Here is a 15,991-nt window from a genome sequence, read left to right on the forward strand (position 1 = left end):
TCTCTCTCTCTCTCTCTCTCTCTCTCTCTCTCTCTCTCTCTCTGTATAAACACAAGTACAAGTGCCCTCCCCTTTGCAGATGTGTGTTGAGGTCAGAGGTTAGAGTTGGAATGTAACCCAACACTGTTTCTCTGTTTTATTTACTCATTTATTTTTGAGATGTGGTCTCTTGCTGAACCCAGAGCTTGCCATTTTGCAGACTAGCTGGCCAGTGAGCCCCAAGATCCACCTACCTCTTTCTGACCTCAGAGTGATGGGGCAATTGACAAATGCCTAAATATTTACAAGAATGCTGGGTTTGTGAACTCAAGTCATGAGACTTGTGCAATAAGCATCATACTCACTGGGTAATTGTCCCAGCCTTGGAACTCAACGTTTAAACACATTTTTCACTAGAATATAGCTCGGGGCCTCTGGAGCTCTCCATAATTCTGCTAGTGCTGAAAGTCAGCTTTAGGGCCTATCTGTTGCAGCTCACTGACAAGCTCTTTCTGCCTATAACAGTTCTGATGTTATTCCTTGGAGAAAATCAATTCTTCCCGGAATATAGCTTATCCTTGCGCTTGTACTACCCAGGAAGAAGACTGGATTTGATTCCAGTATTTATATCAGTGAGCAAATAAGCAATAAGTTCAGCAAATTATACAAAGACATGGCATAAAAGGAGCATGAAGGCTGAACAGTGACAACAGATGATCTAAATAAGTGGAAGCATGTTCCTGCCTTCATGTGGAGCAAAATTCTCACTGCATGCTCCAACATGTGTGGGTTTGAAGGACAGAACCTGCCAAAAGCCACTGCATGTCAGTGTCCAAAGGTAAGAGTTTGGCCTCAAGGAGCCTGGCTCAGAGTGTGCATCTGACACAGAACATCTCCAAGAATTGAAATGGAGACTTGGACAAGATAGTGGCCAGCTGATAGGATGCAGAAGTAAGTCAAGGAAGATAGAGTCACTCAAATGTAGCATCCTGGGAGACGTTACTCTAACTCACTGTTTGAGAAATTGAGGCAGATTGCTGGCGGACACCTTTTGTGCACATCCTCATAAAGAACTGAGGATTACTGTGGTCGTTACAGAATCATTCTGTGAAACGCCCATGAAGGCTCAGTGATGAGACAGGGAGGAGAGTTATTGTCCATGTAGGAATGCTTGAACATTTTGTAAAGAGGTTAATTAGAGTCTCTTATGCCACTGGGTCTAAGAGTTTAATTACTGCACAAATGAATTGGATGATAAATCTGAGTTAACTGGTCTATAAAACTCACTTCTCTTTATATACTAAAAGATTTAAGACTACATTTTAGATGCACTGGTTTTCCATGACTTTTGAAATACACATTCTTCTGCTTCGTGAGGTTTCACCAAGCCCAAAGCCTCACCCATCAGTGAGGCCTATATCAGAGGTTTCTCTGCTTTGCTGTGACCTGCCTATTGTATGTTTCCACCAGCTATTTGAAGAGTGTCTTGGTTTATGATTCCTTTTGTTCTGTAATATGAATCATAATGAAACTCTTACCGTATTTTGATCTGATATTGGAGGAAATCGGGCCATAATTGCTCATAGTTGACTCAAGATTAAACCCTCATTACTCCCACTTTGAGGAGAGATTTGTACTTTTGTGTGGTTACAACATGTCACTGGGGGAGAAGGTCATGTTTCCTAGAGTTATTGTAGGAAGTAGAGGCTCCTTCCCATAAAGACTGAGAGCCAGCACCATGAGAAGTTTGGTGACTGTGTAAACTACACCCAGTTCTGACACCACAGAGGCCATGGCTTGACGAATGCAGAGCTTCTTAAGGGGAAGGAATGAGAGGGGCCATGGCAAAGCTTTAGAGGTTCAGATGCAGAAGCCGAGGTGACCAGGTTTGGCTGCTAATGAGTCCCTGTACAGTGTTACATTTAGAGTAAGGAGTTCCCTTCTCTTTCAGAGAGAGGATCATCATAGGTCACTAGAACTCACTGTGCAGTGATGTTAATACATGAATTAAGTCCTGTTGGACTGGTTTTAGTGGAGAGCCTTTCAATTCAATCAATTTTAGTATACAGTTTTATCAAGCTTATAAGTATCATTAAATTTACACCATTTTTCATAATATTAATGTTTTAAGCCAGTTTTAATTGGCCCAACCTATGTATGCATCAATTATTCATCAATCTGCTTATTCTATTTATTAGGATAAAGTCTAATTTATATTTAAAATATGTATAAATTGCTATGTGGCAGGGCTGTTAATCAGAACTGCTTTCCTTTGTAAAATCATTTGCGGGACCATAATCCTTGCAAGGACAGAGCTGGGTGCGTTTCTACCCAGGAGTAGCCCACCCTTTATTGCCACCATCAGATTGGCCGTGAGCACATTTGTGGGCCTTTTCTTTACTAATGGTTGATTTAGAAGGGCCTAGCCCACTGTGGTGGGACCACCCTGGGGCAGGTGGGCTTGGGCTGCATAAGGAAGCAGAGTAAGCAAGCCTGCAGGTGACATTCCTCCTTGCTCTCTGCTCCAGGTTCCACCTTGAGTTCCTGGCCTGACTTCTCCCAGGGATGGATTGTTACCTGGAAGTCTAAGTCAAATGGGCTACTTCCTTCCCAAGTTGCTTTTGGTCATGGCGTTTATCACAGCCATGGAGGTGTGGGAGGCTAGGATAATGGGTAAGACAGACTTTAGATGACTTGCCCAAAGGCATTAGTTGTTAAGTGGAGAGATAGGTTCAACTGCAGACACTCTAATAATCACGTGGTCTGGGATGATTTGAAAGACTCTGTATTCTGCTGCAGATAATGAGACCACAGGTTGCCTGCACTGGGGCATGAGGGAAAGAGAAGCCATTAGTCACGAGGCTGGCCCAGGATAATGTGGGAGGCATGCACTAGGATGTATGCAAGCACACTGGGGATGTGTGCAAGCCTCATTTGGTAGCCTCTCGTTGTGCGGATGATGAATGAATGGGCACTGTGCCTGGTTGGCCAAAGTGTCAATGTCATTTCCCAAATGTGGTCAGTTGCAATATGAAGAGTTTAATTTCAAAAAATAAACACTCATTTACCAGAGATACTTTAAGAAAGGAGAAAAAGCAAGAAAAAAGTTACATTCTTTTTAGAATAAGCATCTTTCTCAGCTAAACCATGGAATATTGGCTCTGGCTGGAAGGAGCCTGTGAAGTCCATCCAAGCTCGGCACCAGATGGTCAGTGCTACCACAGTGTGCACAAGCGGCCTAGGGAGTTTGGGAAACTGCCAGGATCTTCAATACCCAGCACATCTGATGCCCGTGGACATACTTGCTCTGCAGCCTTCCAGCCCTGACTTCGGAGAGCCCTGTCTGCACAACTTGGACCCCAGGCCCACAGAGGGCTTTTGGGTTCCCAGTGATAGACCATAATAAGTGGGATTGTGTTTATAAAGTCCTAACAAAAATCACACGTTACACCTCTGTCCTTACTTGGAAGGATTATGGCAGTTTAGTGAGAAAATGCTTACTACCTTAAGATAACCAGAGATATTGATTGGCAGTAACAATTGACTTTGATTATAACAATAGCAAAAGTATTATTAACACACATGTATATGCTGTGTGATTTCTGGGCAGAATCTTTAAAACTTTGTCATGCCTGAGGAGGGCATTGAGATGTGTGACGATGGCTGAATCTTGTGCCATGGTTTTCAGCAGCTTTTTAAAACTTTGATTTATTTATTTTTAAGGTCTAGAAGCATTTATTCTATGCAAAAATTTTAATATCTCTTTATGGTGTACAGAGTAGATGCTGGCCTGGTGTTCCCTCCCAACTCCTCCTGTCCGCTGGTTTGAAACCCCAACCTTCACATGTTCTTCATATTTGTTTCTGAGTATCCTTAGTTCTGAAACCATTTGTTTGTTTGTTTTTGTTTTTTGTTTTTTTTTTGTCTATCACAATCTCCTGTTTTCCCTATTTTTCTAACGCCATTTTTCTAGTTTTTCTTGTTTGTTTGTTTGTTTGTTTGTTTCCAGAGAGGGTTTATTTATGCAGACCCGACTGCCCGGGATCGTTCTTTGTACACCAGGGTGGCCTCACATTCAGAGATCCCCTGTTTCTGCCTCCTGAGTGCCGGGATTAAAGGCAGTGCCTGGCTCTCCTCTACCACTTTAAAAATAGATTTTTCTTCAAAACTGTGCTCTGGGTCACGCCAAGAACTGACGTGGTTTTCCTTTTTCCTCTGCGGTCCGTTCACCCGAACCGCAAGCCTTTCAAGTTCTGCTGTTGGCATCTGCAACTTCGCTCGATTCCTATGTTCACCTCTTCCATCTCCCAGGCCTTCGTGGTATTTCTCAAACACACCAGAACCTTCCGACCACAGGGCCTCTGCGCCTTCCGCTCTTATCACTCTAACATACTACCCTCATGTTTTGTTTTCTTGCTCATGCTTGATTTTGTGTTCTATACCAGCGCATACTTATGATTGGCAATTGGTCCCTTAGCAAGAGGAAGCCCAGTTCCTAGAGTTGTGGTGAGGAGCAGGTCCTGAATATCTGTCATCTGTGTGATTTCAATTTCAGCAGGCATCGTTTGGAAACTTACTGCCTATAATTTTTCTTTGAGGTGGTAGCATGGAATACAATGTTTATATAGCTTACATATTGTTAGCTTAACATGGGAATTTTAATTTTTTAAATTTAAAATTTTTTTATTTACCTAAAAGAGTAAAATTTGTAGTGATATAGCCAGGTACTGTTAACACACATCTCTACTTTCATGAAGTTTAATGGAGGTGATGATTAAATAAGTAGTAATGCAAATAGATATATTCTTCCTAATCATGCCACGTTCTGAGAAGGTAGAGCTGGATGCTGCTGAAAGAGCAGAGAGTAAGGGAGGACACGCCTGGTAAGTCAAAGGGGCAGTATGTGAACAGAGACTACAGGAAGCCAGGAAGAGAGCGGGCGGGCCATAGGTCTTAAATGTGTCCTGTGCTGGTCCTGATAACACAGCAAGGGACAGTTCTCTACTTTCTAAACTCCTATGCAGAAGTAATGCCTAGCGATGATATATTTCAAAATGTTGACTATGAGAAATTATTTGGTATCAATTAAAAAAGCAGATGTTAAGTTTTTCCATTCCTTATAAAAGTTGTTTGATCTAGCAGCTGGTGGGTCTGTTTGCTTGAATGGCTACTGGTCACAGAGGGATAGTATGAAAGTCACCGCAGGGGTAAACCACACTGTATACTTAAAAGAGTATGAAAAGAAATCTCTCTCTCTTATTAGTAGTCCTCTATTGATCACACATTGATATCATGTTTTGAGTATGAATAAAATTAATTTAATATATTTCTGTTTTTATCGGTTCACTAAAAGTTTAAGTGTGTATGTAATTCACTGTGTTTCTAAGCAGCACTACAGTTTTATACAATGTCATGTACACATAGCTTTTTGCTTTCTATTTAGACAAAAACTGCAAAATAGGATGTCAGCAGGCAGAACAACCATACACTGAATAGCATGTGAGCTAAGTAATGTCCTGGTATTAGAGTGACCATACCTGGGACTTTGTGTCTCTAATCTCCACTCTGACTTTTTTTTTCTGCTGAGTCACCTTAATTTTCTTTTGTCTCACCCCCAGATTCTGCCTGGTCATCTCTGGGCAGTGGTGGGTGAACAGCCCAGGACTGAGCATTGCACTCCTACATCTCCTCAGCCTGGGTGCCATGGCTGTAACCTGCTTGCAAGAAAGAGAAGTTCTGACAAGAATGCCTTCCTTACCCATCATGGAATGTGCATTATCAAAAGCAATGTATTTCTGTCTTAGGTTGGTAAGGCTCTGAGCAAAATATTACCCATCCTTGGCTTGCCAGCTTGTTAAATTAATAACTCTGTCTGGGGGTCCATTTTCAGTTTCAAGTCATGTACTTTGGCTGCCAACATGCTGAAGTTGTTAAAGACAAGCTTTAACATGATGGACATGAATAAAAATATTCCTAGGACAAAAAGGGATCAAGGTATATATCCCATTCTTGAAGCTTGACCAAAATGGAAATACTGACTTTTTTTTTTTTTTTTTGGTTTTTTGAGATAGGGTTTCTCTGTGGAGCCCTGGCTGCCCTGAAACTAACTCTGTAGACCAGGCTGGCCTCGAACTCAGAAATCTGCCTGCCTCTGCCTCCCAAGTGCTGGGATTAAAGGCATGTGCCACCACCGCCCAGCTGAAATACTGACTTCCAGTCATGTATAATTTTATCATCAGTATCTACTGCATCAACGCTCAGCAGAGCAGCATTCTTTAAATTCATAATCTCGCTATGCAAAGTTAAAACATCCAGGGTGGTTTTAGAATTATGCCAAATACCCTGCAAGTGTCTTTAAACTTTTTCCTAATTATAATGACTATCATTGTAAATTTTAGAAGTGATACAACTCCATTGGTATTCAGCATGGCATTCGAGATGGCTCCTTACTCTTAAACTCTGAACCTCCTTCCAATAATTTGAATAGGATAAAGAACATCAATCTGATGTTCCAAATGCCTATCTAAATCCTGTTGTATACTCAACACATTAATAACATTTTTTAAAAAAATGATTAACAAAAGTAGCTGCCTTAACTTCTTGTGTCAAAGTAATTGCAGAAGCAGTGGTGCTAGCAATTAATGTAATTAAAGTTGTTATATCAGCAATAATCAAGCCCACTACCTTTTTGCTTCTGCTTAAAGCCTAACTCACTTCTTCTAGTATTTGTAAGCTTTTATCAGAAAACCAAGGTTCTGTAATACTCAGGGCAATAAAACAACCACGATGTGTAAGGAAGGCATTCTTTTCAGAATGACCTAAGACAGGCTGTCTTGTATATGAAATAAAAAAGGGGAAAATGTAGAGAGCTTTTGTGGCTGCTTGGCAGGAATCTGACCTTGGCCAAAGAAAAGGAAATGGGCTTCAGGCAGGGATCTGACATTAGGCTAGAACAAAGAAATAATTTCAGGCAGGAATTTAAATCTTAGGCTAGAACAGAGAAATAATTCCAGGTAGGAATCTAAATCTTAGGCTAGAACAAAGAAGTAGGCTTCAGGCATGAAAATGACTTTGGGCTAGGACAGGGAAGTTGGCTCAGATATTTTGGTCATCTTGAAACAGTGATCACAGGAGTGATCACGGGCCTTTGTTTACTGCCTTGCTTGTTCTTTGACTATTTGTGTTTATTGTCTTGCTTGTTCCTTGACTAATTGCATCTATTGTAGTGCTAGCTCCTCAGCCTAGAACTGACTGTACTACTTGTATGTAGTTACAATGGTATAAAGTAATAAGGAGGAGGAGTGATGGGATAGGGGTTTCTGTCTGGGGTGTAGGGATGAGTTAAGGGGGTGACATCTGAAGTGTAATTAAATAAAATATCCAATAAAAAAGGAAAAAAAAAGAAAGAAAAGTTCTGTTGCTGTCAGAACTGCTGTGCTGTTACAAAGTGGTTAGGCACTGAGAGCAACTGAACACCCCTAGAAGTGAAACCAATTAGAGGCAAAGTGTTGCCCTGCACACAGAGTTTCCCTGATAATAATGCATCGTAATGTAAATTCAGCTATCATTGCTTCTATAGCTACTCCTCGACTGTTTAGTTCCAAATCCTCTCTCACCTCATCGCTTGAATGGCTACTGGCCACAGAGGGATAGAATGAATTGAAAGTTACCGCAAGGGTAAACCACATTGTCTACTCAACTGTATGAAAAGCTGGATGAGGGTTATCTTCATGTCCTTGTCTGTGTGTGCTTGATATTATCTGAGATATGTACACTTGCTGAAGACTCTTTAAAGAGAATCAACAGTTTTTCACATGAGTGCTAATTAAGTCAGTACAATCCAATAGAGAATCAAAATCAATGGCTGAATGCTTAAGTTGGTTCTTTCTCTTAATTAGCTCCTTTTTCCTAATTACAACTCTACTACCAGAACATAATCCACATGGTGATTTCTCCATTGAAAAATTTCCAAATTGCACAATAAATTTAATGAAATACACCATTTAAAAAAAAAGTTCCAAAAATATTTATTTTCTGAGTATCAAAATGTCGGCTGATTCTTTTGGTCAATGCCCATTAGCTACACAGTCAATTTCTAGTTTGATTTAATTGTTTAAATAACTTTTAATAATAGTTTACTGCTGTCAGGATGTAGGAGTTTTACAAGAACCATTAATTAGTTGCCTCAGGGAGTTTTATACGTTTTATAAATTAACACCTAGTTAATTTTTATTATCTCTGTGTTCTTTTTTTTCTTTGGCCATTTTCTGTTAATTAAGTACAGTAGCTGCAAATGCCATCAGTGTACTAATCCTTGAAGCTGAACTCTCCTTTCTGAATTTCAATTCTGGACCAGACACTGATTGTGTATTCTAAGCTCCATGTCAAGCTTGGACGTACGTGTGTGTTTGTGTGTGTGTGTGTGTGTGGGTGTGTCTGTGTGTCTCTGTGTCTGTATGCTTGTGTATATGTGTGCTCCATTGGTAGATCTTCCTGGATGTGCTGTGCCCTTAGAAGGTGCCTCTGCCTAGCGAGTGAGAACTTAAATTGCCCAGGGTGCAGTAGGTACTTCAGCACTTAGACAAGACAACTGATTATATCTATAGTCTAGAAGCAACAAGAGGCAACAAAAAAGTTAAGTCTTGTGCATTTACTTGGGTTAATACTTGCATTTACTTGGCTCAGTCTCTCCATCTTACATCTAAATTTATAACAATATTGATAGATTATAGTGTTTAATATATTGGCAGATTTTTTTTGTATACAACATAAAAAGTATTAAAATGGGAGTTTGATTCATGTAATAAATATATTCATATTTCTATAATTCATATCATAAAATTATATAATTTATATAATTCACATAATAGGCCTGTGTGTGCAGGATACTCACAGTGACTTCATGAGTCTAAAATACATCATGATAAAGCAAATGGGAAATACAGTGCAAAGAAGGATTATGTAAAAGATGCCTGACAGGAAAATGCAGCCTGCTGGGGCAGGTACATCTAGACAGAACGTCCTTAATTCATAGATTTGCCAGAATGTCTTATCTTACTGATCTCATGTTTTTCAAAATATCTATTTTTAATGATGTGTGTGTGTGGTGGGGATGGTATGCGCATTCGAGTGTAAGCTTCCTGTGGAAGCCAGAGGTGAATCCCTTGAAGTGGGTGCATGGAATGGAACTCAGGTCCTCTGTAAGAGCAGTAAGTGCTCTTAACAACTGAGCTCGCCAGGCCCTGTCCCCCAGTCTTAATGTTCATAGCTTTCTCAGTATCCTACTGTAGAAAACTGAAGGTGTTCAGATAGTGCAGTTCATTCAGGTTCATTGTCTCTTGGAGTTTCTGATTGAATCTCTTTCTCCCTCTCCCTCCCCTCACCCCCTGTTGGGTGTGTCTGTGTAAAAGAGAGGAAGGGAGCAGAGGGGAGGAAGGAAGAAAGAGAGACCTTAAAAACCTCTACGAATTTGAATCCAGCCTGGTCTACAAAACAGGTTCCAGGACAGCCAGTGCTACACAGGGGAATCTTGTCTCAAGAAAGCAAAAGAAACCAAACCAAACCAAACCAGACTAGACCAGATCAAACCAAACAAGAACAACAAGAACAACCACGACAACATACCCCATGGAGAAAGTTACCTTTCTTCGTTCCTCTGCAGCTTCCAGCTTTTTCTGGATCTCCTCCAGAGACAGGTCTTTCTTCTTTGGAGAAGCTAGAGTTCGTGGAGCTTCTGAGATGGGAGATGGTGGCTTTAGGATCAGCTCGAAGGCCTGACCGGAGGCACGCTTGTTGATCTGCTTTACCTCCATGTCTGTGGAAGGATCAGTGGAGATCGGTAAGTCGGGAGCGCCTGTTTTAATGCCGTGGAGTCCAGGAATTGCATAAATGCTTTTGAACATAAATTTAGGAAATTGTCATTTGTGACTATGTAGATAAACCTGGAGTGCATTGTAGTAAGAGAAAGACGGGAACAGAACAACAGATTTCCTGTTCTCAGAAGTGCAGAGTGTAATGAGGGATTCTGGGCAGATGCTGGCTAGACAGTATAAAATTTCATCTAGACAATTAAAATATGTTCATGAGTCTCCTAGGTTGCTTTCTGTCACTGTCACAAAACACCATGACAAAAAACAACTTGGGAGGAAAGGGTGTATTTGGCTTCCACTTCCACTTCAGAGTCCATCACTGAGGGAAGCCAGGGCACAGACTTCAGCAGAAACCCAGAGGCTGACACTGAAGCAGAGACCATGGAGGCACACTGCTTACCGGCTTCCTTTCTGTGCCTTGTCCAGCTTGTTTTCTCATACAATCCAAGACCAGGGACAGCACCACCCACAGTTGGGTGGACACTCCCACATCAGTCAAGAAAATGCCCATAGACATTTGTACATGCCAGTGCTGTGTTATGCTTGTGTTTAAAAATTATTAGCATATGGTCATTGTACAATGTGGTGGGCATGGCTATGACATTTTCCAACTCTCCTATCTAGTGCTTCATTTGGATTCATACTCCATTCCCTCCCTTGACTTTCTCTGCCTCTCTCCTCCTAGTCTCCTTCTTCCCAAATGTTCCGCCTCCTACTTTCATGTCATTATTATATACATAGTATTTAAGTATATATGAAAACATGTGAAAGAAGATTAGATATGTGTTTTTATGAATCTGATTTACCTTGCTAATAAAGTGATATTCAGTTCTATCCATTCTTGCAAATGACAAGAATGACATTTTTTTAATGTAAACTAAAACTCCATTTTATCAGTAGTCTAAGAACTTTTTTTTAAATCTACTTTCTCTGACTGGATTCTTACCACAAATACATGATAACACATGAGGTAAACATGTGTTAGCTAACTTGATTTAGCTATTATCAATGCATATTGTATTTCTAAACATGCCTACTGTACACACATTCAATTTTAATTGTCAGTTAAACAAAACCCAGAAAATGATTAGCTGTGTTTATCATTGACTTATGTGCTGACCACAAATAGATCACCAGACCTTCACATTTTAATCATACATATTATCATTAATAAGCTGATTGTCAGACTTTCATATTTTAATCCTGTGCTATCATTTATAATCTAAAATAATTTATAAAATAGAAAGTAATAGATAGGTGGTAACTTGGAGGACATTTATAACTTCATAGCTCATATGCAGGAAAAGGTGCAATTTCTTTAAAACTTCATTCAGTCTTCAGTTACAGCTGACTGCTTTGGTTTGAGCCTCCTGCTACAGCCCTCTGGTCTTAGCCTAGTGATCTTTGTTTGCAACCAGAAACTTGGGATCAAGCCACTGCTACATGTTACTAATATTTCAAGTGTAGGTGTTTCCTGGTACCTTCCAGGGTGGTTCCAAGATCCCCAGGGGATTCTCAAACACTCAATGGCCAAATCTCTCACTGAAATACTTGGTGGTGATTTTTATTTGAGTTCCAGAAAGAGTCCTTTCCATTGTCCCTACATCGCTCAGATAGTTACTATCCAGACAGAAACACAAGGCCAAGTGAACACTTTTGAAATATGAGTGTCACTATTGAGTTTTTAGAAGTGGTGGATGAGTGATGTGGAGTTGTCTCTTCAGCTTCAAACAGCTCATACAGATTTGCTTTTCTGCCCTTCTTAGTACCAATGCACCAGGAGCTATCCCATCCCTTCTGTTCCAAGCATTTGATGTTCTCTTTGGGGATCATTTGTGGTTTAACCCTAATCTATAGAGCTCTGAGTCCCAGGAAGGCAAGGACCATCAGAATTTATCAGTGGGTCTCAGTGACAGCACAGATTTTAGAGTCTCGTAAGAAACAGCCAGATTCCTACTAATAGCAACATCTGACAGACAGTGAGGGTCTACATAGTTGATTTGTTGGCTCAATGAACTTCCAGGAAGTGGGCATGCTTCCCAGTGGAAGTTTGGTTGCAGACAGATTACTTACCTGTACACAGAGCTAGGTGCATCTGGAAAGATAGTCAGCCCTTCTAATGCTTGTGCCATGAGAACTGAGTTGGAGGAAGAGTGACTCTGAGTTCTCACTTTAAGACACATAAGGCTGGGAGCTTGCTCTTTACTGTCTTTTACAGAATCTTTACATATGTGGGAAGGCAGAATAAACTGTAGGTCTATCATACACTAAAATGCCTCAGGTAGGGGTGGTACAGATAGTGACTCTATTTTGATTACGTTGGCTGACTTAGGTGAGGTTGATTCTAACAGTGTTGATAAGGACAGAACAATAACTGGGTACTTCTTAGGCATCAGGCTAAGACATGTACTACTCTCTCCACAGCATCCCTAAGAGGAGAGAATAAATGATGTTCCAGGAGCCTACCTATCCTCTTGCCTGAGGGCCTCCACACAGGGGAAGATCCAGGAACCAAGCCAAACTAACCTAGTTGCCACAATTGGGATAAAGCAAACCTAAAACTTAGCACTTGAGTAAAGCAAACTGGTAGCCTTGCACAGGAAGGCAAAGTCCTGAGGATCTCTTGAATTTGAGGCCAGCCTGTTGTATACAGTGAGTTCCAGGACAGACAGGACTATATAGAGAGACCCTGTCTCAAAAAGAAAGCAACAACAACAAAAACAAAAACAAAAATCCAAACCAAAACAACAGCAACAACAAAAAGACAGCCAACAAAGCAAACAAAAACAGCAAATAAAGTCAACTGTTGTGCCAACTACAGAGTGTTATTTAGTGTTATTTCTTCAACAAGGTTTTAAGCCTTGAACTTGCAATCCTCTTGCTTCAGACTTCTGAGTGCTGGAATTTTAAGTCTGAACCATCATCAGTGCTATTCTTATTTTCTTGTTAATCCCTCTTTGCTAGTGACCTCAGTCATACGTAGATTTTTATCAATGAATTTGATTATTATCAGCTTGCTTACATTTAACCACAAAATGTGGGACTGTAGGGATGGTGGTAGATTTTCTCTTCCTTGAGTGGTACTGGTAGAAAAATAATTTCATGCATATTAGAATCTAGTGTAATAGTTTAGTTTGGGTTATCATTTGAAAGAGAAGTCTTAGCCATCCTGTGGATTGTGACATGCTTATGAGGATGCTGATAATAAGCCAGCGTGCTTCTTACAAGACATTATGTGCTGTTATTAGGACAAACTTCAGACTATTGTGAGCAATAGGCGGTCAGTAAGACCTAATGTCTGGATACAGCCTATCAACACTGAGATCTAGAGGACACTCATCTAGTCAGGTTAGGAGCTCTGAGAGGGAAGCACACATATCCAACTTCTGCAGATTATGCAGCTAGATGTGTCTGTGCTGCAGGAAACTCACCATCGTAGGTGTACATGTTGATGTTGCGAGGCTCCGGGTAGAAACAGGAGCAGATCAGCGACAGCATAGACAGCTCCTTCATTTTTTCCTTGTAGGCTGAAAGGGAAGATTCAAGATTAGGGTGCATCATTTTCAGAATTTTCTCTTTAATGCCTATGTAAATTTGAACAATAATTATAGCCTTCTGAAGAAGGCAGGCTGCTTGGTGTGCTTTCCCAATGAATGAGAACAACTCTGATGCATATATTCATGCCTACAGGGGCATGAGAACTGCACAGGTTAGGTAAAAAGTGAAAGTGAGTTAGATTAAAGAAAAAAAGGCCTTGAGATCCAGCAGGAAGGAAGAGGAAAACGGTGAGAAGACTGAAAAAGGAAACAGAAGCAGAAGCTTTGGCAGAAGCAGGCGCATGCGTATTCTAATTACTTCCCGTGTGAGTCTTCCGCACAATGTTAAGATTCTCAGGGGTACACCGTGCATCACCACCATTCATTTGGGGGTAGTCACAGAGCTCATGGGAGGGTTGTTAAGCAGCTGTTCCCTCCAGGGAACTTTGTTGCTGTTTCTCCATAATCTCTGAGTGCATCTTCTTATCTGGCCCACATGCACAGCACAGAGAGCTGAACAGGGTCTCCCTCTCTCTGACTCATAGTCTGGGTACCAGCCTCACAGAGAAGCTGTAGATCAGAGTGTCTTGGTCCCAACCCTTCATTCCTCCTCTTTACTGCATGCTCTCCTTCCTCTTCTAATATGCCTGCCCAAGTAGACCTGGTGAGCATCTCATGGCTGTCACTAGGACAAGTGTCTCCAGACAACGTGATTGGGAAGAAAGGGTGGGACACTTTCACATTTGTTGGTCATTTAATTAGTGAGATTAATGAAAGAGAACTGAAGAAAATGATGAGCATACTATATAGTAAATTGTGATAAGGAAATGGATATCTATGGCCTAGCAATGTAGCACCTGTGTGTTGGCAGGATCTTTGAATCATCACAGTAACCCAAGGGACAGTGTTTGGGTCTTGGAAATTCCTAGAAGATAAATTTGGACATTATTGACAGATTTTCTTTTTTGTTGGTTAGCAGGATAACAGATACAACAGATGTTTTGCCATGTTTAATACATGAACTGTGGGTCATATGTAGCTGAGGATAGCCCAGCACAAAATTGTAAATGTACTTAAAATGGCGTGAAATTTCTATCTTTTTTGTAACTCAACTGTGTGTTCCCCAAGCGTGACTTTTGCAGGTGACATGCTATAATGACTGAGAAGGAATGCTAAACTAAGAAGTTTCTAAGAGATGTTTAAGTCTATAGTCAACCTACTCAATGACTATGTAAAGTCAGGAAGCCAAGTCTCACAGAGGCCAAAGTCACATATGAGTGATGACAAAGACGACCTCTGGGTAAAACGCAGTAAGACAATCTAGTCAAAGCTGCCAAGGGTCGTCTTACTCTACTTTAGACTGAAGCCCAGTGGCCACAGGGTTGAGTATCTGAGAATATGATACAACCGCATGCAAAGATCAATATTGTCAGTTTCACACAGTTCAATTAGCTGAACTACGATCTGCTGAAGGAACATCTGCTTATTTCCTAAAAATGAAAAGCACGGCAATTTTTTTTCATGCCGCAGACATTTTTGACAATGCTCGTTCTGAGAAATTTTATTGATTTTTTCAATTTTCGAAGGCCAAACCATTTTTCCTTGGCTTGTTTCTTTACTTGTCTAGTAACTTACATATAGCTAAGAAAGTTTTCACATAATGTTCATGTGAATCATAATTTCTACCAGAGGATAGTGTATTTGATGTCTTAACACATTTAATTCCACAAACAAACTGAAAACAGTGTAAGAAGGCTTTATACGTTAGGATTGTTGTCTTTCTTTTCGGTAAGTGAATACAGTAGGATACACAGAACATTTGGTTAAATGATATATACAGCTGGCTCTCCACAACTTCAGGTTCTAAGGCCAATCCAACAAACCTCAGAGCAAACATATTTGAAATAAAAACAGCTTCTGAAATGCACCTACCATTCATGAATTTAATACTAGACCAGCATTATTCAAAATTGTTTTGTACAGAATTATATATATATACATATATATATGTATATATATACATACATATTTCCTCTTATTCCTTAAAGATATAATATAATGGCCATTTACATTGTTTACATTGCCGTGGGTAATCAATAGATAAATTCCATAGGACAGGGCATACCTAAGCTATATGCAAATATTATATCCTCTAAAATAAGGAACTTTGGACATCTGCAAATTTTATATTCCCAGGGGACCATGGAAGCAATTTCCTTGCACATTGAAGGATGACTGCACACCATACAAACATTAGATAAAGTAGATTAAAAGTTGACTAAGAAGTAGTCTAAACACATAAATATAAAATTTCATGACTAATAAAGAAATATAAAGTTAAAGCTATAGAAGAAATAGATTTCTACTGACCACTCTTCATATCTGTCACTAGTGACTTGGTAATGGATTTTAATAATTTTCAGGAAGATCTCCCAGCTAGTGAAGAGAAGGGTATGCAGATTGCCTGAGACTGACACACTGGGAGGAGACCTATGTTATGCTAATAACTGAACATCTTTTATCCTCTGTCCCAAAATTCAGAGGGGAACTTTAACTCCTAAGTTGGTGATGTTTAGGCAGTGGGCTTATGATACCTCACTTATATAC

The 15,991-nt window shown here is 40.2% G+C and overlaps 1 protein-coding gene across 1 annotated transcript in view; it reads right to left on the bottom strand.

The window, feature by feature from the left end:
* Positions 1–15,991, bottom strand: part of Stmn2 (stathmin 2) — a 47,912-nt gene that overhangs the window by 7,836 nt on the left and 24,085 nt on the right. The window contains exons 2-3 of the mRNA XM_028766520.1: positions 13,280–13,375; positions 9,621–9,793 (exon numbers count right to left, since the gene is read on the bottom strand). Of these exons, the coding sequence (XP_028622353.1) occupies positions 9,621–9,793; positions 13,280–13,375 (269 nt within the window). The remainder of the gene's footprint in view (positions 1–9,620; positions 9,794–13,279; positions 13,376–15,991) is intronic.

This window comes from Grammomys surdaster, unplaced genomic scaffold (genome assembly GCF_004785775.1).
Source record: "Grammomys surdaster isolate TR1022 unplaced genomic scaffold, NIH_TR_1.0 63, whole genome shotgun sequence".
NCBI lineage: Eukaryota > Metazoa > Chordata > Mammalia > Rodentia > Muridae > Grammomys > Grammomys surdaster.